The 25337-nt window shown below is 45.8% G+C and overlaps 1 protein-coding gene across 1 annotated transcript in view; it reads left to right on the forward strand.

Annotated features, from left to right (window-relative positions):
• The window catches only part of LOC115094334 (relaxin receptor 1-like), a 153428-nt gene that overhangs the window by 34978 nt on the left and 93113 nt on the right, over nucleotides 1-25337 (forward strand). The window contains exons 2-3 of the mRNA XM_029607281.1: nucleotides 12584-12727; nucleotides 21092-21181. Of these exons, the coding sequence (XP_029463141.1) occupies nucleotide 21181 (1 nt within the window). The 5' untranslated portion in view covers nucleotides 12584-12727; nucleotides 21092-21180. The remainder of the gene's footprint in view (nucleotides 1-12583; nucleotides 12728-21091; nucleotides 21182-25337) is intronic.

Raw genomic sequence — 25337 nt, forward strand, 5'->3', positions numbered from 1 at the left:
ATACAGTTTCATTGAATGGCACAATTAAATATGGTGAATCACACACCACAGTCTCTGCAGTTTCTCTCAGATTTACAGATTTTTTTTCTCCTCTATCTGTGCATTAGTCTTTACTAGACCAGGAATCCATCCACACTGCTGGATTAGATTGTGCAGTGTCCCTCTGGGCCAGGCCCCCTTGGATGGTTAGGAAACCCCTCCAAGAGGGCACAAAAATCTATCTTGGCATAGAGCTAATGTCTCTATCCCTCAGGGCTCTTTGTGGACGCCAGATGGGTGTTCTCCCTTGAATGTGGATCTTTTACTCACTGTTAGCAGATGAATCTTCTGGTGGGATCCCTGGTGGTAGGAATCCTTGTGCACTGCAGTTCTTGCCAATCCCCTTGATGGGCAGGAAGAGGGACAGAAAACACTTCCTCCCAGATGTTGGAAAACAAAGCTTCTTCCTCAAAGTAGATAACTGCAGGAATCCGCTGCAACGGGTCACCGCCTTTGTTGAGCAGATCTTCCCTAAATACTGGGGGCCGGATTTTAAAAGGTACGCGCAGGCGTACATTTGGGTGTGCAACCCGGCGCGCACAAATGTACGCCCGATTTTATAACATGCATGCGTAGCCGCGCGCATGTTATAAAATCCAGGGTCGGCACATGCAAGGGGGTGCACAACTGCGCAACTTGCGTGCGCCGAGCCGTGCAGCCTTCCTCCGTTCCCTCCCAGGCCGCTCCGAAATCAGAACGGCCTGGGAGGGAACTTTCCTTCCGCGCCCACCCCCCCACCTTCCCCTCCCTTCTCCTACCTAACCCGCTCCCAGCCCTACCTAAAAAAAAACCCTTACCTTTGTCCTGTACGTTGCGCCTGCCTCCAGGCAGGCGTAGATCGTGCGCGCCGGCCAACAGCCAGCCCGCAATCCTGGGCACAGCAGCAAATGGCCGCTGTGCCTGGAAGCTCCGGCCTCAGCCCCGCCCTGCCCCCTTCCCGCCCCTTTTTCAAAGCCCCGGGACATACGCACGTCCCAGGGCTTGCGCTCGTCGCCAAGCCTATGCAAAATAGGCTCAGCGCGCGCAGGAGTGGGTTTTCGGGCTTACGCCCATAATATATGCTCGTAACCCTTTGAAAATCCGCCCCTGGGCGTCTTCAACCCAGAGTTCCCCATTCCCTGGGCTTTGGAAAGGTGCAGGCCTTCAGCAAGGCTCCTCTAAATAAAGGTTCAAAATCCCCAAAAGTCAGTGCCATAGCAGCCACTCTGCACCTCATGGGGAGAGTATAACAGTGGAGCCCCTTTGGCTTATCCTGGAGGGTCTTGGAGGGTTTCTGAGGCTCCAGGTAGGCCCAAAATCCAACTTTGGAAAATACAACCTCTCACGCTCACCTTAGACTGCCCCCAGAGCCTATTGCAGAGCTCTAGTATAAAACATCAAGACCAAGAGTATCCATCACAGCTCCACCAGTGGGAGGGCTGTCCATGAATGGATACTCCCCTAATTATTTCCCTAACTGTACTAGACTGTTGCAAGACCTATTAGTATCCCAAAAGTGGTCTGGGTTACACCAGTGAAATCTCTCCCCGTCAGATATTGACTTCCCCATACATCAAGCATCCCAAGCCGGTCTATCAGTCCCGTGAGGCCCTCCTCTGGACTCAGCACCTGTCCTCCTTCCGATGATCTGTCATGGGTATGATCTAGGCAGATGTTCCAATCCCCGCCCCATAATAAAGAGGGAAGATGAAAATGTCTCCAGGCATCCTGTTAACTCTCTATAATATCCCTCTTGGCCTGTATTTGGGCCATATATGTTAACAAGCACTTACTTGTCCCCATATATATTACACTCCAGTATAACATAGCGCCCCTCTGAATCTGTGAGCTGCTTATTTACTTGCATAGGAAGGGCCTTATTTACTAGGATGCACAGCCCTCTGCTTTTCGTATTGTATGATAAGTAAAACACCTGCCCCACCCACTCGCACCAAAGTTTATCATGTTGTTTGTCACTCAGGTGTGTCTCCTGGAGGAGCCCTAGGCTCGCATTATGTTTCTGCAAATAGTCTAAGATAGGCTTACACTTTACCAGGTACCAATGTCATGCCTCTTACATTTAGAGAAATAATATTAACCTCTGCATGAGCCATATTGAAACCATTGATTATTGCTTGCTATATCCAGAATTATATATACAATCTTTCCATGAGTTTCCCCTTCTCCTAACCTGCCTTCTACCCCTACCCCATCTGCCCCCAAACATTGCCAAGAAAAAATGTGGAATATGTTCCTCCTCTTCTCCCCCCCCCCCCCCTTTGTCTCTGAAGTGCTATTCCCCCTCTTTCCCCCATCCTCCCCTGGAGGTCATCCATATGTCATTCCACCTCCTTTTCGCTAGCATTAGCAACCCCATTCCATATTAACCCTCTATCAAAAACTTTCATAACCCTTGCCTTTGATCGAATCCCTCACTTCCTTTAGGTGTCTCTGGCCTCTCAGATGACAACATTTCTATTTTGCCGCTGCTTCAGCCTCGCCCCAGGAATTCTGTTCTGTCAGCCACACAGGACCCTCCGGACTTTCCTCCTGCCAGTCTTGTCCACGATGGAGTTTTGTGTATTTCCCCATTCTTATACAAGGAAAAAACCATACCAAACCTAAAGGGGTCAGGGGGTGGGGAGGGGTGGTCCAGGGAGTAGGGCAAAGCTGGAGGCGGCCTGAACAGTAGCCATTTGCTGCTGTGCCGAGGGATTGTGCACCGGCAGCCTGCCAGTGTGCACAACTTACGCCAGCTCAGCTCTGAAAAATGTTTACCTGTCATAATAAGAGCATTCTACCTAGGAGGTAAGAGAAGTGGGGTGGAGCAAGATCAAAAAGAAATGAGTGATAAAAGAACAGAAGATACTGTGGATACTATAGATATATCAGAGTTATTGCAGAAATCTCAAGAAGAGATAGAAATAAAGATAAGAGGGACTCTGTTACTTCAACTGGCATTTGCTGCTGATAAAGATATTATTATGAGATCTTTTTTTAGAAATAGAACATCTACCTTTTATGGACAAAAAGTATGGATATTTCCAGACCTCATAAAAGTTACACAACTACGAAGAAAAAAACTTTCTTCAGTACAGAGAGAAAGTTTTGGAAAAAGGAGGTTATTTTAATTTGAAGTATCCATGCAAATGTATCGTAAAACTGAATGGAAATAATTACTTGTTTACAGACCCCATAGACCTTAAAAACCTCCTTGCACAATAATGACCGGAATAAAGTATAATAGAAGGATCTAAATAATGCATAGTTTCCTTATGGAACCGTTCAGATAGAGATATATTTCACTTCTTTTTCCTTATATTATAGTGAGTAATGATGTCTTTGATGATTTCAATGTTAAGATTGCAATAGTATTTTGGTTTGTTTGTAAGATTATCATTCTTGCTCCATGATGCAACCTCAACTTGAGTATTCTGTTCAGTTCTGGTCACCACATCTCAAGAAAAATATAGCAGAATTAGAAAAGGTACAGAGAAGGGTGACCAAGATGATAAAGGGGATGTAATGATTCCCCTATGGAGAAAGGCTAAAGAAGTTAGGACTCTTCAGCTTGGAGAAGAGAAGGCTGAGAGGAGATATGATAGAGGTCTATAAAATACTGAGTGGAATGGAATGAGTACATTTTAATCAGTTGTTTACTCTTTTGAAAAGTACAAAGACCAGGGGACACACAAGGAAGTTACTAGGTAATACATTTAAGAACAAAGAAATTGCCATGCTGGGTCAGACCAAGGGTCCATCAAGCCCAGCATCCTGTTTCCAACAGAGGCCAAACCAGGCCACAAGAACCTGGCAAGTACCCAAACACTAAGAAGATCCCATGCTACTGATGCAATTAATTGCAGTGGCTATTACCTAAGTAAACTTGATTAATAGCCATTAATGGACTTCTCCTCCAAGAACTTATCCAAACCTTTTTTGAACCCAGCTATACTAACTGCACTAACCACATCCTTTGGCAACAAATTCCAGAGCTTTATTGTGCATTGAGTGAAAAAAAATTTTCTCCGATTAGTCTTAAATGTCCTACTTGCTAACTTCATGGAATGCCCCCTAGTCCTTCAATTATTCGAAAGTGTAAATAACGAGTCACATCTACTTGTTCAAAACCTCTCATGATCTTAAAGACCTCTATCATATCTCCCCTCAGCCGTCTCTTCTCCAAGCTGAACAGCCCTAACATTTTTAGCCTTTCCTCATAGGGGAGCTGTTCCATCCCCTTTATCATCTTGGTTGCCCTTCTCTGTACCTTCTCCATCGCAACTATATCTTTTTTGAGATGCGGCGACCAGAAATGTACACAGTATTCAAGGTGCGGTCTCACCATGGAGCGATATAGAGGCATTATGACATTTTCCGTTTTATTAACCATTCCCTTCCTAATAATTCCTAACATTCTGTTTGCTTTTTTGACTGCTGCAGCACACTGAGCCGACAATTTTAAAGTATTATCCACTATGATGCCTAGATCTTTTTCTTGGGTGGTAGCTTTAAATATGGAACCTAACATCGTGTAACTACAGCATGGGTTATTTTCCCTATATTCAACACCTTGCACTTGTCCACATTAAATTTCATCTGCCATTTGGATGCCCAATCTTCCAGTCTTGCAAGGTCCTCCTGTAATGTATCACAGTCCGCTTGTGATTTAACTACTCTGAATAATTTTGTATCATCCGCAAATTTGATAACTCACTTGTCGTATTCCTTTCCAGATCATTTATATATATGTTGAAAAGCACCGGTCCAAGTACAGATCCCTGAGGCACTCCATTGTTTACCCTTTTCCACTAAGAAAATTGACCATTTAATCCTACTCTCTGTTTCCTGTCTTTTAACCAGTTTGTAATCCATGAAAGGACATTGTCTCCTATCCCATGACTTTTTAGTTTTCGTAGAAGCCTCTCATGAGGGACTTTGTCAAATGCCTTCTGAAAATCCAAATACATTATATCTTCCGGTTCACCTTTATCCACATGTTTATTAACCCCTTTAAAAAAAATGAAGCAGATTTGTTAGGCAAGACTTCCCTTGGGTAAATCCATGTTGACTGTGTTCCATTAAATCATGTCTTTCTATATGCTCTACGATTTTGATCTTGAGAATAGTTTAGTTTCCACTATTTTTCCCAGCACTGAAGTCAGGCTCACTGGTCTATAGTTACCCAGATTGCCCCTGGAGCCTTTTTTAAATATTGGGGTTACATTGGCCATTTACATTTACATTTTACATTTAAAACTAATAAGAGAAAATATTTTTTACTCTGCATAATTAAGCTCTGGAATTAATTGCCAGAGGATATGGTGAAAGCTATTAATATAGCTATGTTTAAAAAAGGTTTGGACAAGTTCCTGGAGGAAAAGTCCATTAACAATTATTAAGGGAGAGTTGTAGAAACCCACTGCTTATTCTTGGGATCCTGCCAGGAACATGTGACCTGGCTTGGCCACTGTTGATCTGACCCACTATGGCAAGCCTTGTGCTCTTATGTTCTAAATCGTAAAACCAGAGTGAAGGGTGTGAAAAGTTAAACATAGAACTTTGAACTTAATCCAACAGGTGATAGGCAGCCAGTATAGTGCTTGTAAAATTGGAGTCATATTTCTTTAACCAAAAGTAAAACAGGTATAGTGCTAGACGTTCACGGATCCTTGTAGTGAACAAATCAATAAATAAAACAGAGAGATGAGGAATTTAAGCGTTTCAACATTTTATTCACAAATTATTGAAGAAGGTTCTGGTCCCCTGAAATGGACCATGTTTCGCCACATGGTCTGCATCGGGAGGGACAGAGGCTCAAAGAATCAACTGTCAACAAAACAAAGCAAAGGTCAAAGAAGTAACCAAGGATCCACAAATAACAAGAAACAAAAAAACACCAACCAGCAAGCAGAGCTGCTTAGAACTAAAGGAAATACAAAAAGTTGTCAATCAATAACCATGAAGAGTAACATTTTATAAATAAATACATAAATAAGTGAGACACATGTATATAAAATATATAAATATATAACAGTATAAAAAAAACGGGGGGGGGGGGGGGGAGGGGAAAAAGGAGGTGGGGGTTTTGGGGGGAAAGGAGGGGAGAGGGATGGAAGGAATATTTAACCATACATAAACAATACATCAAAATGAAAGAGGAGGTTATATTAATATGGCAGGAGGTGTTGACAATAGAAAAAATAGGTTTAGCTGGATCAAGTGATGGATTTTTCAAAAATTGCAAAGGCATATGAACCTTTTTTTACATTTATATTCCGCCTTTCAGATACTTCAAAGCGGTTTACATTTAAGTACCGTACTTATTTGCAAAGTTGTGAAATGAAGAGACCTAAGTAATTGGTGAATGCTGGCTGCTCAGACCAGACCGAATGAAAAGAAATTGCCTGTTAAGAGAAGAAGATGAAGCTGGTAGAATAAATAAAGGTGTTGGACTCATTAGCTTTTAAGTCTTTGCAGATATTATTAATCTTATTTAAGAAATAACTAGCAACATTGTTCACGGCACATGATGAATCTGATAATGGCAGAGAAATTTGTTGAGAAGTTGGTGATGGTCTTAAAAAGTTGATGTAGGTTGTCTGACGACTTGATTTTATTGCAAATGTATTTCTTCTTCACCGACAACATTGCATTGTGATAATATTTATTGGCTACCACCCATTTGGTTTTAATTTTGAAAATCCTTAAGTCAGGGTGATACCAAGGATACCAAGGATGAGCAGTATGTTGAGAAACAGAACAAAGAGTTATAGGAGTAACCTTATCAATAGCAGAATTAAGGGTTCTAGTCCAAATATTGTCTTGTCATTCTAGAGAAAGTGGATTAAAATCAGGAGGGAAGGAAACAAACTCTGAAGCAAACGGATCCAAATCAATCTCCAAGATTTCTCATTTGAAAATATGTTTTTGGTTTGAGAAAAACATGGGGGATTATGATTAAGACAAAAAAGAAATTAAACAATGGTCAATCCATAGAAAAACAGAGGTGGAAATGGAGTTAGAATTATTAAATAAATGGTAGAGGAAAAAGATAATGTCTAACATGTGGCCTGCTTAGGAACGTTGACCCACTGGGTGATATCTAAATCAGGCGTTAAAGAGAAAAAGGTTTTATCAGATTCATGAGTAGGGCTGTCGGCATGGACATTAAAGTCTCCTAATATTATTAGCATTTTGTAATGAGTGGAAACCTCAGCAATGAGATCCATCGTTTCAAATATTGAGGAAAGAGTAGACTCTGGAGGATTGTAGATTGGGAGGAAAATAAGATGACCTAAAAGGTCGATTGAAGTAGAAGATGGTCAAGAAACTTGAAGGATCTTATTTCCAGTTCTTTGAGGCATAAGACTTTGTGATACAGATTGATGATCCCCCCCCACCCGAACGTTGGCTTCTATTCTTGTAAAAGAGAGAATAATTGGTTGGACATGCCGGTGAAATCCAGTGGGAATCACCTTATTTCAGACATGTTTTCATGAGAAATATTATTTGAAGATTGGATGAAATTATCAGGTCTTTAATGTGGTTATATTTAAAGTTTAATGATCTGACATTTAATAGACCACACCTAACAGAGAAGTTATCTGTCATTCTAAATATGAGCATTATAATTTTATATTATATATGATAAACATTCGGAAGCCAATGTAGTGAGTATAGTTTCTCTTTGTCTAGTACCTAGAAGGATTCGTGCCGTGGAGTTTTGAATTATTTGCAAGGGGTGAGTGATGAATTGTGATAATCCAAGAAATAATGAGTTACAGTAATCTAGATTATTTGGAATCAATGACTGTAATACCAGATGGAAGTCTTGGAGTTAAAGCAGAGGTTTTAGGAATTTCAGTAATTTTAGTTTGTAGAAGGCAGATTTAACCATGGAGGAGATGTGGGTTTGCATTGAGAGGTCAGAGTCAAGGAATACTCCAAGGCTCTTTGCTTTGTAGACAATCTGGATACAGTGACCTTGGAAGTCAAATGAAGCAGGGATTGCAGATAATGGATATTTAATACTGGATAACAACAGTATTGGACTTCCGACTTCTACCTTACTTCCTCTACAAATTTTGCAAAACGCCGCAGCCAGAGTGCTAACAAGTAAAAAAAAAATGTGATCACATAATGCTAGTTCTCATTTCACTCCACTGGCTCCCACTCAAACAACGAATTGACTATAAGGTATTGTGTTTATTACACAAAATCATCCACAGCGATATGTTTACATGTCCCACAGAGAAACCTCAGATCCGCAGGCAAAGGTCTTCTAACCATCCCTTCAGTAAGATCTGCTCACCTAAGCGATGTTAGAGCAAGAGCTATATCCCTCCCTGGTCCCAAAACTTGGAAGCTTCTACCATTAGCACAACGTACACAAGCTGATATAAAATTATTTTAATCAGACCTTAAGACCTGGCAATTTATGAAGGCCTATGAGGATCCACCATAACTATTTGGCAAAATAGTTCTCTTTCCTCTCCTTGATTTGCTTCATGAATTTTTAATACTTTATCTTTATTCTTTCTCTATCGTGCTCTCTCTGACTTGTAGTAATGATTTTTAATTGTTTTTAATTTTTAATATTATGTATTTGTAATTTATTGTCACCTATTTTCCTCATGCTTCCTACTGATCGATTTTGATTTTATTTGTAAACCGTTGTGATGGTTCCACCCGAACGACGGTATATAAGACTAATAAATAACATTTTAAAAACATTTCAGTTTTTGCAGTGTTAAGTTTTAATCTGTTGTGGGATAGCCAGAATTGCACAGAATTTAAGCATAATGAGCCCAAGTCAAGTGTATCAGACCAGGATGTTTTTGTGTGGGACCAGAAACTCTATGTTAGAGGTTCCCAAACTTGTCCTGGAGGGTTTTCAGGATTTTCACAATGAATGTTCATGAGATACAATTTGCATGCTGTGGAGGTAGTGCCTGCAAATTGCATCCAGGGCTGGTGCTTCCATTAGGCAAACTAGGTGGTCACCTGGAGCACCAACATTATGGGGGCAACAAAATTCCACCAACAAGACGCCCAAAGGGGCTGCTGTGCCAGAGCCAATACTGCCAAAGAAGGGAGAGACCTGCTGGAGCTACTGCTGCCAGAAGGGGATGGGGGGGCCATGGCCGAAGGTTCGCCTAGGGCGCCAGATACTCCTGCGCCAGACCGAATTGTATCTCATGCATATTCATTGTGGATCTCCTGAAAACCTGACTGGTTGGGGGTCCTCCAGGACAAGTTTGGGAACCTCTAACATAGAGTTTCTGGTCCCACACAAAAACATCCTGGTCTGATACACTTGACTTGGGCTCATTATGCTTAAATTCTGTGCAATTTTGGTTGAGGGGTCTTCCAGGGCAGGTTTGGGAACCACTGCTCTATGTTATCTGCATAACATATTTTATAGGTGACATTGAGGTAAGTGAATAACTGACAGAGAGGGGCTAGGAGACAGCGGAGCTTGGAGGTACACCTGAAGATATTGGGGCACATTTTCAAAGGCTACGTGCGTAACATACACGCGTAACCCGAGAAAATCTGCCTCTGCGCGCGCTGAACCTATTTTGCATAGGCTCGGTGGCGCGGTCAAGCTCCAGGACGCGCGTATGTCCTGGGGCTTTCGAAAATGGGTGGATCGGGGGCGGGGCCAGGGGTGTGGCGGCAGTATGGGGGCTGGGCATGGAGGTGGGCCAGGGGCGTAACCCTTTGAACATCTACCCCAAAGTGCACAAGTGTGCACCCCCTTGCGCGCGCCGACCCCGGATTTTATAAAATGCGCGGGCATAGATTTGTTTGTGCCGGGTTGCGCAAACAAATCTACGCCTTTACGCTGTTTTTAAAATGTGGCCCATTGTATACCAATCTGAATGAATGGAGTCTATTTGGATTCATTGTGTCCTTCCAAAGGATCCTTTTCAGGCAGGTTTTCGGCCTACTGACTCTACCGAATCTGCCCTTTTTTTCCCTTGTGGTTAGAGCAGCAGGCTCTGAACCAGGGAAGCCCACATTCAGATCCCACTGCCACCCCTTGTGACCTTGGGCAAGTCACTTTCCCCTCCATTGCCTCAGGTACAAACTTACTGTGACCCCTCTGGGGGCAGGAAAAGACCCCCCAGTACCTGAATGGAATCTGCTTTGAAATGCCTAAGAAAGCAGAATCTGAATGTCCCCAGAGCTGTTCTTTCCTGCTCCTCTGCTTAGGTGACCTTTCTATTGCATTTACCCAGGTGACCATCCCACTCTTCTTTCTATTCTCTCTCTGCTCTGGCCTTCTCTGTCCCCATCAATGATTGGTTTTCATTTTTCTTTTACCGTGCTTGCCAACAATTCCTACTTGCAATAATCTCTGTTTTCTGTTGGCAACTCACAACTCTTTGCCCTGGGTCCCCACTTCTTTTCTCTTTACGCTTAAAGCATGGGCCCCCTTATCTCTTTCTTTGGGTGCGCTCACCCCTCATTTGCTGACTCCCGCATCGGTTTTCCTTTTTTCCCCCCCCCCCCTTCCCTCCCCCACTTCCATGTTTTGTCTTCAGCCTCTTCCTGGATTTGTTTTAAATTTTTAATGTGGAAACCATCCAGCCAAGACTTAATGCTTTCTTCTCTCCTGCCTCTGCTGACACCTCACCCCCCCCCCCCCCCCAGGCTGGGTTTCTGTAAGTCGATTCTACCCCCTCCTGCCTTCAACGGCTCAAGCAGGGATCTTGGGGGGGGGGGGGGTGTCTCTTTGCCCTCGCTTAATCTGTACTGCGGTGCTCTTCTCTGGGATAAGGACCCTGTAACCTCCGTGCAACGTGCTCATCCCCTTGTCTGATTCTCTCTTCATGCCGTCGCACCTGGGTTATGGGAAGACCCTACCCCGCTGGTCTCCATGTGACTCATTTCTTTCCCATTACAGCTTCCATAGCAATGGGGCCGCCAGGCCTCTCACACCTGGCTGCCCTTCACCGGCTCCCTGTCAGGTCCTGTCACTGCCGGGCTTCTCTTCTAGCTGCCTCAGGGCCATCGTTGCCTCACCTCTCCCAGCTGTGCTTCACTGGCTCCCTTCAGGACCGTGCGCTGTTCAGGCTTCAGCTCTTCACTAATAAATGCATTCAGAGTCTGGCCCCCACCCTCCATAACTTTCCATTCCCATTCAGTGTCACGTCCTCTCTGATCGCAGCCTCATAGGCTTCTATGTCTTTCTTGCTCTAAGGCATAGGTGCCAGTTCTGTGGGTGCAAGGGGTGCTTGAGAACCCCTGGTATTGAGCAAACCCCATCACTGTATCCAAAATCCGGTAGGAGCAGCTTTCGAACTGTGCTTTGGGACAAAATGCACCTTTTTTTGCCTGCAGGCTTTTCATGGAGTCACAAAGAGAATATGCGTGCGGACATTTATTTTCAGAATTGCTGGGGGCACAGAGGGTGTGGTCACTTGCACCTGCTCAATTTGCAGGTAGTTTTCTGCCGGAGAAGTACATGTGAAAATCCGAAAACTCCGTTTACGCAAGTACAGGCCCCAGGGAATGAATGCTATAAACGTGGCTAGAAGCTTGCCATGCATGCTGTGGCACCCGGCATTCACTTTTAGCCACATTGAGAGAAGGCAAGCTACAGACAGCCGGCTTACAGGGGTACAATCACAAAATAAAATGAATAAAATAATTTACAAATTTATCCAATTGTCCTCTTAGCCACTGTACTGACTGGGTTCTGTGGAAAGAGTTGCACTAGGAATCATTCCTAGGATGCTTTTCTCCCCATACCAAGCACGTAAAGCTGGCCTAACAGAATCGTCATGCTGTCTTAAATGTTGAGGAAGCAATGCGACTTTAATGCACTGTTTATGGGAGTGTGGGATAGTCCAAAAGTATTGGGAAAGTGTTTGGGTCATTATTGATTGGGTTACTTTTGTACACGTGGGTGTGCGAGCGTGTGGATCGCTGTGGTGATGAATGACATCTATGGTTGATTACATTCGCATTTAAATGCTTTATGTCCTCAGATATGCTTCCATGCTTTTATGTCTGCTGTCAAGTTGCAGGTATTAAATCTAACTTCTCTTTTGTCTGCAGCTTTTGGCTGGGGGTCTGGAGCAAGGGATGGGGGGGGGGGGGTGGCTAAACTGGTGAAAAGTCTGGGTGAACTGAAGGTACATGCACACACATTTTCATAAGCGAGATACGCGCTTACGACAATCAACTTTATAAAATTCCTGCCTCCATGCACTAACTCAGGGTTATTACAGGCATGTCACAATTAATTAACACATAGAATGTATGCATGTACTTTCATAAAATTGGTGGATGCCTGCACTTTAAAAATGTGCGTGTACTGAAACTTACAGTACTTTTAGGGCGGTGGGACGTGGTTTATAAAATCAAGGCATAACTTTAGGCACACTGACCTAGGCATGCATATGCTGAGTTATGCACCTTCTCCCTGTGCCCAACTGCCTATAGATCTAAACTCCTTGTGCCATCTTACAACTATGCTTCTGTACTCTTAAGGCATTGGTGCATATATTGTTCTTTATTCCTCAACCTCTTCTCTTGTTTTGCTTGGCAGAGTCTTTGATTCCCTCCAGTCTGGACAGTAGAATCTGCCCTCTTGGACACTTCCCCTGTGGCAACCTTTCGGACTGCTTACCCCAGCTGCTACACTGCAATGGTGTTCAAGACTGTGCCAACGGGGCTGACGAGGACAACTGTGGTAATCCCTCTCCCTCCTCTCCAGTCTTACTCCTTGTGCTCCTCTTTCTCTCATCTTCCTCCTCCTTTCTTCCTTCCTTCTCTCCATTTCACTTTCGTTGGCAAAATCTAAATGCACAGGTTTCAAAAGTTCATATGTGTCCCATATTACCACAGTCCCATCACCAGCTCACCTATTATAAACTCAATTATACCCTCAATTATATGTGTTTTGCCGTGGATCTCCTCACACCCCTCACTACTTATCTCAATGAGGTCCCACCCATGAGCATCCTTCCTGCCTCACTTGCCCCAGGTACTGTTGCCCTATTACTACCATTTATTTATTTATTTAAACAGCTTTTTTTATACCGTTATACAGAAAGCAAGTTTCTATCTCCACAGTGTACATGTTCATAATATAAATAAACATAAAATACTATTTGGAATAAAAATTACATAAACCATCCAATAAAAACCATGCTCTCTACAGCTATTCTGGCATCATTCTTTCTCCTGAATACATTTTTTGAGTTGATTGGTCTGCAAGATGAAATATATAACAGGCTGTCATGGATAACCTTCTCCAATCCCAGCAGTCTATACTAAAAAAAAAGAAATATCTGGTGTTTGGTTGGCAGTCCTTTGGGATCGCCACTAGATGGCCTTAGAATTTGGGTCTAGGAGTAGAATTGGTGTGTGGTTTCCTAGCAGCACCTCAGTGAGGCTGCTGGAATGGTGAACTCCTGTGTGGACTTAGGAGAAGCATTGTCATTTTCTTCTGTCACTTATCTCTGGTAGGCCAGTCCTTATAACCTCTGTCCCCAGGGATAGGACGGAGGCAATCTACATCTATGATCCACAACCTGGCTGATGAGGTTGCCTGAAGGTTTTTGCAGTTTTTTGTAAGGAATTTTTAGATTCTTATTTTTGAAGGTTTGCAGATCCCCGGGTCCTTGCTCAGGGAAGGAAAATCCCCCACCTCTGGGAAGGATCAGTACAAAGGAAGATGGACAGGGATGGCTCTGGTATGAGTGGCTGAGCATTTTTTGGAGATGTTTGTCTTTGTTTCAAGAGGAAGTTTGTAGTCACCCTTTCTGCCCAAGAGTGACAACAAGAATTATTTCTCCCTGATGCCTGAAAGATCCCAAGTTGCCATCTGGAGAGGAAAAGTGAGAGTGGTGGTTGTTTTTCATCGGGAGACCCCACCAGAGTCTCTGCTCCAGGAAAAGAGAAGAGATTTGGGAATTTTGAAGAATTTGAAGTACATCTGGACCTCAGGAATTGTTTGGGAAGGGGCTTCCTCTTCAATAGGAGATCCTTGACCCAGCTGGGAGGGTCACCATTCCATGTCCTGTAGGGCAAAATCATTTCAGGACCCCAACATCATGGGACAGATAGAAGATCAGTTAGAGAATAACTTTGGGACATAGATGTAACCAGAATCAAGCATGCATAGTGCCAATTAATAGGGGTGTGAGGGGTAAAAAATCTGTGGTTTTTTCGGGGAGGAGGATTTTTCCCACAAATTTTGTTTTGTTTAATGTTTATTTTATTTCTTTAGTTTAAAAAAATAGAATAAACATTAAAAAAAACCAAAAAACCAAATGGGGCCTCCTGAGGCCTCTTGTCTCCACCACTATTCTTCCCGCCCGGAAAATTGCCAGGGCTAGGATCCTTCCCAGCTCCCACTTACCCAGTCTGGAAGGGGATCCACTGGCAAGGCCTAGGCCCAGGTCGAAGCCTTCACCTTGTGTAGGCCTAGGCCACGGAAGGCCACTGCAACCTTGGCCTAGACTTATGCAAGGCCCAGGCTTGGAGGCCTGGTCTCGATACCTTGGCCTAGGCCTGATGCCGGAGCCTTAGCCTTGGCCCAGGCTCATGCTCGATGCCAGGGCCCAATACGGAGGTCAGGTCCTGATGACTGGGCCTCAGCCTAGGCCTGAGCCTGGACAGGGGTCCTGATGCCTGGGCCTTGGAACAAGCCCAGGCCTGATGCCAGGACCCAGCATGGAGGCCAGGTTCCAATGCCTGGGCCTTGGCCTTCATACAGCAAAATGGCACCCTCCACTGAGAAAGATGCACCGAATTAATTTACTCTGGTGCGTCCCAGTGGATGGCATCATTTGAAGAAATAAGACTGAAGAAAGAAGAACAAAGAAAGAAGACTCTGAGGCCTGGATTCTGGCCTCTGGACTTGACCCTGACTCTGATGACCAGGCATTGTCCCAAGACTAGGCCTGATGCTGGGGCCCAGCCCAGATCCGAGTCCCAACACCTGGGAGCTCGAGCCTGGGTCGATCAAGGCCCAGGTTTCGGGACCTAGCCTCTGGGCCAGGTAGTGTTGGGCCTGGGTCTGGGCTCTGACCTAGGCTGAGGCCCAGGTGTCAGAACCCAGCCTCTTGGCTGGGCCCTGGCATCAGATCTTTGACTGATCAGGGAAGTCAAGGTCGGGAAATTTCCCAACCCTGGCAAAGCTTTTCAGGTGGCCTGGGCCTTTGTTTGGGTCTTGGCTGAGGCCCCGTTGTAGGGTCTAGGCTAGGCCAAGATGCCGGCATCATGCTAGGGTTTAGGCCACAGTCTCTGCTTTGGGCCTCAGTCTATTTCTTAGGCAAGACCCCAGCCTTGGGTCTAGGCCTAGGCCTGTTGGGAGATTTTTTTTTTTTTTTTTACAAACCAAACAAATAGGATTCATTTAATTCGGAAGGCTCCCCCCCCAATTAATTTTGGGGCCCCATGAAAGAAATGAATTGGCCCTGTTTCTTTCATTTTTCGCATTTGGGTAAAATGAATGCACATTCCTTCCAATTATGACCTTGGAAGATATGCAGTAAAGTTTGAGTTTAGTGCACCTATCCAGAGCCTGTTTAGTCTGGTACCCGCACTCATCCAGTTGAGTCCTAGTGATATAATACCCCCAGCAAGAATTGCCCCCTACACCTTGGACCCTGAAGTCTACCATTCCCCCCTTTGGAGAATCCAAGCCCTGGAACTGTTTGAGGACTTTATTCTCGAGACTGAGTGTGACCCTTACACTTCTCATGCTGTCCAGAAACAGGGGCTACAAATGATTAGCAGATTATACTAAAGATGTTTAAAGTTTTTATTATACAAGAATAAAAAAAAAACCCAACATGAAAACTGTTCAGATATGGCTTCATAGGTGGACCTGAGTCTACCTCCATAATCACATCAAAGTACAAGGTGAACTTTGGGTACAAAAGTTACAAGGAAGCTGTGCATGTCCTGGTTGAGGAACTGTTTGAGAGCTACAGGAGTTTGTGCTGTGTCAGAATTTTTCAAAACGAAAAAGAAATGACTCCAGCACAAAACTGCACCTCTGAAGCAGATTTAGGTGCAAGGGTGTCAACAAAGGGTCCCTTACTATATGCGTCAGAGTCTTCACAGACAACGGTCATGTGAGGTCAGAGGGAGTAGGGCGTGTCGCTTTCACCCAGTGGAAGGTGTCATGCGGGAACGTGTGTGTTTAACAAACCCATGTGAGCCTGCTTTGGCTTGGGCTCTATTCCTCCAGTCTCCTATCCAGAGGGTGCCTGGGACCCAGGATCTGGAAGATTTTTCTTGGGATGCAAGGAGGATCTCCAGAGAGGAAAGGACCAAGAAGTGATCTCAAGGAAGAAGGGAGATGTTCCCATGCTCCTCACACACCGTGGGAGATTATCAAAATGTTCGGAAGAATAGATTTCTGGTTGGAGTCAGCTTGAGGACTGCCAGGCATTTGGATCGATAGGCCAATAGGTATTTGTGAATCAGATTGGAGTAGGCCCTTTTGCTTTGTTTTTAGAATGTTTTAGCTCTTTTCGTATTCTTCATTTTTTCTTCTCCCTGCACTCGAGTTAAGTAGGCTATGCCTATTTCTAGTGGCATTCCATCTGTTATATGTAAACCGGTATGATGTGCAAACGGCTATCGGTATATAAAAACGTTAAAACAAACAAATAAATAAATAAATACATAAAGAGTATTAGATTTTTAGTTCATAAAGAAAGTAAATAAAACCAGCATAGGGATTTGAAATGAATTGTTCTTTTCTCCAATTTTTACTGTCTTTTGTTTTATCTTTTACTCTACTTTAACTACTTGATTTTTTAACTATTTAATTTATGTTTAAACAAAGATGGAAAGTAATTAGCACATTTCTTATGTGCAATTATTTGATTTTTATTTACTTTTAGTTGTTTGTTTTATTTTTATTTGATTATGTAAACCGCTTTGATCAACTATGTAATTGCTAAAACGGTATAGAAATAATTTAAATAAATAAATAAATTAAGCTACTTGTGGAGTATGTTCTGAGAAATTTCCAGCACCCAGCTTGCAGGTAACCATCCAGGGGAAAGCCCAGGAAGGGTCTCTTTTAAGAGGCTGCCAGGGAGTGCGCCTTTACCAGTTTCTGGATCTGTGATTTCTTGCGTTTTCCTTTCAGTATTGAGGTGCACTATTCCAGGGTGATTCTGCTGTGAATTTTCCTCAGCAATCAAGTTAAGCGGCATAAGGATTATTTTTGAACAAGGGCTGACTGTGCGGTGTGTTCTGTTATTGGAGGACAGCAGAGAACCTATAAAGGAGGCTTGAGGGCCTCGAAAGACTGACTCTTCCTCCCCGTTCAGGAAAGCACCCCAGGAAGCTGAGTGGAAATCTAACCCTAGCACTCCTCGGTGAGCCCCTGAGCCCTATTAGCCAGTAGGACAGGCTCCACACAGGTTGAGTTGAAATGCACACTAAAACGGGGGGGGGGGAGAAAATGTTGATGTTTCAAAGTTATTTTGAATTGAAAATGAAGCAATAGATTTTGTTCTTTCCATTGTCCTTTTCAAACAGTACCACATCCAATTCCCTATTAACCCAGCTGGTTTTCAAGATATCCATAATGAATATGCAAATCTGTCTCATGCATTTTCATAATGGTTACGCTGAAAAGCAGACCAATTAGGTGTGCTTTCAGGACAGAGATGAGAACCACATGCCATAATCTTTCCCGGGTGATGCCCCGAGGGTGACCCTTGCCTGCACTCCTCTTGACCTGATTCCTTCTGTGACTCTCTTGGACGTGGTTGCATCGCCTGTGTCACTAATGCTGGTGCTACTCACATTCCTGCATCCTCTGTGCCGCTCCCAGACTCTTCCTCTTGGGCCTTTTTGTGCCCGCACAGCCCTGGCCTCAACTCTGTCTGCCACCGTACAGGTATTGCTCTTCTGCCCTTGGATTGTCTCCGTTTGTGGACAGCACGTGAGTACAGCAACATAGTAATGACGGCAGAAAAGGACCAAAATGGTCCATCCGGTTTGCCCAGCAAGCTTCTTATGGAAGTATGATCTGCAGCGCTGTGCAGGTTACCCCCATGTTTCTCTTTTACTGGGTGCCGAGCCTCCTTGAATATTCAGACAGTGCTGCTTGAACGTGCTTTGCTTATGGACTTGGTCGTAGAAGCAGTCCTGTGCTTTTTCCCTTATGTCTGCGAATCAGCACCCCAGACCGTAAAAGTCAGGGCCCCTGTTGGTTATCATCTGAATCCAAGACCTCTTTCCACCCCACCCCACCCCTGCTGTCAAAGTATCTTCCCCTGTGCCCTGTCCCCCTGGCTTCTCCGGCAGGCAAGCCAGGAAGCCCAGCTGTGATTTGACCCCTTGCTTCCTTTTGTTGTTCTGACATTCTGCGGGAGCAGCATATGCATATAAAATGTGTTTATGCACCCACAAGCAGAGCAGGCGCACCCAGATCTGAAGCACTTGGCGTGTGTTTGCAGCTGGAATCTGGCCACAGGGTGTCCTATCTGTGCCTCCATCCCTCACATACCTAGACTGCTGTGGACGTGCACAGAGGCTGCTGGCATGCAAGGGGGGTTAATGCCGGCCCCAGCTCGCCTCAGGAAGGACACGTCAAAACATTCATATTTTACAGTTCAGCACACTGCCATGGAATCTGTTTTCGACTAGATAAGAGAGTTTGGCAAATCTGAGTTCGTTCTTCATAGCTCAGAAAGAATCAGCAGCACAACGCCGCTGCTGTGTGAAAGGCACCCTCCCCAACACGCCATGTGGCGGCCACCCAGACCTCTCTGCACCGGCCTGCATCTGAAAGATCTTGGAAGAGAGACAGATGGGAGCACATCTCCCAGTGAAAGTAAAAGACTTTAATATAGAGAACGAAGCAGAAAAAGAGGTGGTTTTTCTTCCAACACGAGCCATCCCATCGTGGAGGTGATATTTTTCTTGAAACCCTCATAGGAAGGGTCATTTGTACACTGCGCATTTCAGACGCCTCTCTTCAGGGTCTGAACAGAGCTAAATCCAAAAACAGTAAAGGATGATTACTTCTGGAAGTCGAGGAAATATTACTTGAAGCGCAGTTAGCACAAACAGGAGCAGAACTTACAAGGATGATCCATAACCAAGAAGCAGGCAGGGACCCTCAGCTGCTGCCTGGGTGCTGCACTGACCTCAGGAAGCAGATACTCGCGGTCCCATCCAGGGGCAGGTTTCTATACATGAGAAAACGCATACGCCTACATCCCACCACCTGTCCACCTTATTCCCTAAATCACAGAATGGACAGATGGTGAAATGTTTATCTTTCATAACTTATAGCTTAAGTCACATACAACAGTAAGAAATATAACAATAGGAATCAAGACTTACTGATCAGATTACTGATCCATTCCATCCAAGCAGAAAAACTAAGGCAAGTAAGGACTGCAAGGCTCATTGAGTCTTACCATTCCTGATATAGTACCATAGATCCTCCCAAACTCAGGCCTTACCCTAACATCCTCATATCTAAGCATCCTCTGAACTTATCCCAGGCTTTACACCTCACTCCCCCATAGCTAAGGATCCTCTGTGCTTATCCCAGGCTTTACCCCTCACTCCCCCACAGCTAAGGATCCTCTGTGCTTATCCCAGGCTTTACCCCTCACTCCCCCACAGCTAAGGATCCTCTGTGCTTATCCCATGCTTTACCCTCACTCCCCCACAGCTAAGGATCCTCTGTGCATGTCCCAGGCATTACCCCTCACTCTGCCTACAGCTAAGGATCCTCTGTGCTTATCCCAGGCTTTACCTTCACTCCCCCACAGCTAAGGATCCTCTGTGCTTATCCCAGGCTTTACCCCTCACTCCCCCACAGCTAAGGATCCTCTGTGCTTATCCCAGGCTTTACCCTCACTCCCCCACAGCTAAGGATCCTCTGTGCTTATCCCAGGCTTTACCCTCACTCCCCCACAGCTAAGGATCCTCTGTGCATGTCCCAGGCATTACCCCTCACTCCCCCACAGCTAAGGATCCTCTGTGCTTATCCCAGGCTTTACCCCTCACTCCCCCACAGCTAAGGATCCTCTGTGCCTATCCCAAGCTTTACCCCTCACTCCCCCACAGCTAAGGATCCTCTGTGCTTATCCCAGGCTTTACCCTTCAGTATCCCCTCTCCCCACCAGCTAAGGGTCCCTCTTTTATAATCTCAGACTTTTCTGTTACTACGTTGGCCTTCAGATGCTCCCATGTATCCATCACCCTTTCTGTGAAAATAAATATTTCCTTATGTTACAAGTCTACCTCCCCCCGGAGCCTCATATCATGAGCTCTTGTTCTAGAGCATTAAAAAAGGTTTGCTTCAGATAAGCCACTAAAAATGGGAAGATCTAATGAAGACACTAAAGCAATAACAATAGTGTAAGAAAAGGAAGGGAAAAAACAACAGGCGTAGAAGTGAATACCATTGCCTCTCTGACAATATTATATCCCTCCTCTCTAGCATATCTCTGTTTAGACCCTTAAGTCTCACTTCCTAGGTATATGGTGCAGACCCTGCCCCATTGTGGTTGTCCTTCCCTGGAGCACCTCTGCTCTTTCTGTATCATTTTGGAAGAGTGACCTCCGGAACTGGACACAGCACTCCAGGTGAGGTCTCCCCGGTGACCTGTACAAAAGGTTTTTTATTTTTTGTTACTGGCAATTTCTCTCCTTATGCACTCTATCATTCGTCTAGCTCTGGTCATTGCCTTGTCAAAGGCTTTTGCTACAAATATGATCATTTTGGGGTCTGTATCCTGCTCCATCTTCCATCAAGTTCTGCCGCCTTGGACCATAAATTCACGATTCTCTAGGTTTTCATCTTGCATTAAAACTTTCTGTGCCAATCGTGTATGTATTTATTTCTTTTGACTACTCCTCAAACTTTATCATTGTTTCTTCTTCATGTGGCATGCCCATCCTGTTGCAGAGCCTTCCCTACTAACCCCTCTGCAATATTATTTATAAAAATACTGAACAGGACCTAGTATTGATCCCCGAGGAAATCTACCGATCACACCCTTCATCCCACCCTCCATTTACTACTCCCTTTTTTCTTTTTCTTTCTCTTGTCCAGTTGATGTTAGTGGATGGACAAAGAGCTTTGATGTCATTCAAAGTTCCAGAGCAAGCAAATCAAGAGCAGATGAGGAAGCTGGAGAGTGCAGTAAGTATAAAAGGAATCACTCATATACTATCCTCAGGGTTAGCCAATCGTGCAACACCCAGGACCGAAGCCTGGAATCACCAGACCATAGAGTAACAAATCCCCCATGTTTGAACTTTGTTTGTACCGACACAGATACCAATTTTCTATTGAGGCAGATTGTGAAGTAAGTCATTCCCTCCAGAGTAAATGATTTTCAGTCACCCCACTATAAAAAGTTGTTACGCCCCCGTGGTCGCCGGTGCCTTCTTTTCAGCTTTGGCTCCATTGGGGGAACTCACGGCCTCTGCCAGCTCTTGTCGGCCCTCCTCCCTCTGTTCCTGGGTGTCCCAAGGCAGCATGGACGCTGCCGACCACCATCTTGAATTTGGGGTTCCCTAGGCACATGCGCGTGCTCCCGAGCCAACTTTAACTACATCATGGCACGAACCTCGGGGGCATCCCCCTCAGATGACATCATTCAACTCGGGTACTTAAACCCGCAGCTCCAGAGCACCTTCTACTTGGCAACGAGTTCTTTCTTGCTGAATCCTACTCTCCGTTGGATGTCGTTCCGGTTCTTCTTCCGTGGCATGAGACTTCTAGGGTACCCACTCCTCGACTATCCGCTGCTCCGAGGGCCTTCGCTTGGACGTCTTCCTGCCTCTGTTCCTGAGGTCTTCCCCGGAACTCTCCTTGCTATAACAGCCCTGTGAGTACTACTATCATGACAAAGCTGAGGACTCTCTCCGGTGTACCCTGCCTTGAGGAACACTACCTTGACAGCACTAAGGACTCCCTATGGTGTACCCCGCTCTGTGGACCATTACCTGGCCTGCCTCCTGGAGTCGCTCTTTCTCCTATTACTTTACTCATGCTCTATCTCATCCTGCAATTGAGACCTTTCCAACCCGATGGTGAGGCTCAGTGGGGCTCCACCCCGTGAGCTGTTACATCCCTCACCTCGGCCGAAGGGTCCACAGACACACACAGATCCTAACAGATTGCCAAGTCCATGGACCCGGCACAGATCTCGGCTCTCCAGGCCATTCCTGGCCTGGCCCAGCGAATCTCAGATTAGCAGAAGATGCTGGAGAATTTGGCTAACGCCATTGATCTGCTAAACAACCGGCTGGACACCGCCTCTAAGTTGGCCAAGCTGAACTCCACACCACAGACATCATCATTCCAGCCACCTGTGCCCTTGCCAGCACCTCTTCATTTTTCAGGTGACCTCTTGTCCTCAAGGGGCTTTCTGAATCAGTGCAGCATGCACTTCTCCTTACAACCAATATACTTTCCGGACGTAGTCTCCAAGACGACATACATCCTATCCTTCCTGGAAGGATGGGCGCTGGCATGAGCATCACACCTTTGGGATCGTGCAGACCCAATCCTTCATGATCTGCCGGGCTTCCTTGCCCTATTCCATCCAAGACACGGCCGCCAGGGACAGGATGCAGAGTCCATATCCAGATGGAGGCAGGTGCAAGAGGCTCCGAAGATCTGGACAGGATTGGGAAGAAAAGATTAAAACCGAGGAAGAAATAGAAATAGAAGTCAGGTTATTTTTGGAGGATTACGCTGCCAGAGGACATCTGAAGTGAAGAGAATCCGAAGAACAGAACTTCAGCGTATCTCACTAGACGAAGGATGGAACATCAGGACAACTGGAATTGACAAGACGAAGACGCAGGTTCAAGACTAGAGACCATACAAAGATGAAGACACAGACGTGGAATTCCAACAAAGAACATGGAACGGAGTGCCAACGAGAAGCTGGATTGCAGAGAAGTCCAAAGGAGGACTGGCTCCTTGCGAAGGCAAGATTGAAGTGATGATGAGGGTTGAAGAGGCGACTCCCCCGATGACATCAGAAGTGGACCACTCCCTCGCTGTCCCTTTAAGAAGGGAAGGAAAACACAGCCTTGCCCCCTAGGAAGGAAGCAGGGGGTTGCAGGACCTTGGACAGCAGCCCTGTAGCACAGGAAGATGCCGAAGTAGAGCTGGAGCAGGAACCAGGCCACAGGACGGGCTTCTATGTAAGTGGCGACATCCAAGCCGCAGAGGAGAGAATGCTGGCAGCTCCTAGACGCAGGATGGATCAGGGATGAAGGCCCCTCCCCATGGAGGGGACACGGTAAGGTCAGTGGCCTCCGGGCTACATGGGGATGCTGTCAGTGGTCTCCTGACCGCAGGAAAGTGCTGTCGGCGGCCTCCTGCCGGCGAGATTGCACAAGCGCGGCTCCAGCTGCAAGAGAGGTGTGTCAGAGGTCTCCTGTCACCAGAACTGCACCGGGGTGGCTCCAGCCGCTGAAGACCACGGCAGCGGTCTCCTGACCACAGATAGTGCATCAGCATGGCTCCATCTGCATGGAGGATGGCGGTGATGTCGGCAGCCTCCAGGACCATGCGAAATGCGGCAGCATGACTCCTGCCGTGCGAAGAGCACTGAAAATGTAGGCGGCCTCCGGGCCATGGGGAATAGAGCAGAGCGGCACCAGCCACATGAAGACCATCGGCGGCCTCCGGGCCACAGAGGAGAAGGGAAGAGAGGTGAAGAAGCTGCAAGAAGGACAGGTTCGTAATACTCGAGAGGCTGAGTCCACGCATCGAGGACGAGCTAGCGGCACGAGAACTTCCTGACACCTTGGATGATCTCATGGATCTCGCAGGCCGCATTGATCGCCGTCTCTGTGAATGCTCGCATGAGACCCGAGGAAGTAAAAGGCTGACTTCGAGTACCTCCCGGATTCCTGTACCACCTACCAACACTCCAGCTCCGCAAGATACCGAGGACAAGGAACCGATGCAGATGGGCAGTAGTCAAGATTCATCTAAGGAGAAACATCGCTGCCTACGTTATGGATTATGTATGTATTGCGGCCAGCCCAGACCTGCACTACCCTCATGCCCTATTTGTCCGAGAAACTCTCAGGCCTAGGTTCTGCCAGAGGACTTCTCCTAGACCTGACATCACCCTCTCCTCCATTAACGTTACCTGTTTCCATTAACTCAGGTACTCTCGAATTCTACACCTTAGCCCTTGTGGACTCTGAGGCTGGTGGGAATTTTATCCTTCGACAGCTGGTGGAGCATCTCTGGATTCCCACAGTCTGCACACCAACACCATTACTGCTCTCCTCCATCCATGGCGAGCCGTTACCTGGCAAAGTTACCTGTTCCACAGTACCCATCCGACTGCGCACTGGATCTATGCACATGGAGACCATCTCATTCTTGGTACTGGACAAGGCCATTCACCCGATGGTTCTTGGGCTACCTTGGCTAAAACAACATACTCCTCAATTCGACTGGAGTACCTTACAACTCTCCCAAGAGGCAGCTCCTGTCATAAGGAATGCTTGGAGGTCGTGTCACCTATGCCATTTCTGACTACCATGACTTCTCTTCCAGGTCTCCCGCTGCAATACGCCACTTATGCTGATGTGTTTTCAAAGAAGGCTGCTGATATGTTACCACCTCACCACTCCTTTGACTGTGTAATTAATTTGCTCCCTAACTCTGAGCCTCCTCATGGAAGGGTGTACCCACTTTCGCTAACTGAGACTAAGGCCATGTCAGCCTATATACAAGAGAATTTGGCGAAGGGCTTCATTCGACCTTTTAAGTCTCCTGCTGGAGCAAGGTTCTTTTTCGTGGGGAAAAAGGATGGTTCCCTCCGGCCGTGCATAGATTACCCCGGTTTAAACGAGATTACCCAGAAGGACCGCTATCCTTTGCCCCTAATCTCTGAACTATTTGACAGGCTCCAGGGGGCCAAAATATTCTCTAAATTGGACCTGAGAGGGGCATACAATTTGGTCCGGATATGACAGGGCAACGAATGGAAGACCGCTTTTAATACCCATGACGGCCATTTTGAATACCTGGTCATGCCCTTCGGTCTTTGTAACGCCCCAGCAGTGTTTCAAAATATGATGAACGAAGTATTTAGAGACATGCTCTATCACTGCAACATCCTGGTCTTTTCTCAAGACCTCCAGAGTCATCGCCAAGACGTCTGCAACGTCCTCCAGCGCCTAAGGGTCAATCGCTTGTATGCCAAGCTAGAGAAATGTTCTTTCGAACAGGAGACCGTCCCTTTCCTAGGCTATGTGGTCTCGAGCCAGGGTTTCCAAATGGACCCACAGAAGACCAAAAGCATCCAGGAGAG

Source organism: Rhinatrema bivittatum, chromosome 6 (genome assembly GCF_901001135.1).
Source record: "Rhinatrema bivittatum chromosome 6, aRhiBiv1.1, whole genome shotgun sequence".
NCBI classification, from domain to species: domain Eukaryota; kingdom Metazoa; phylum Chordata; class Amphibia; order Gymnophiona; family Rhinatrematidae; genus Rhinatrema; species Rhinatrema bivittatum.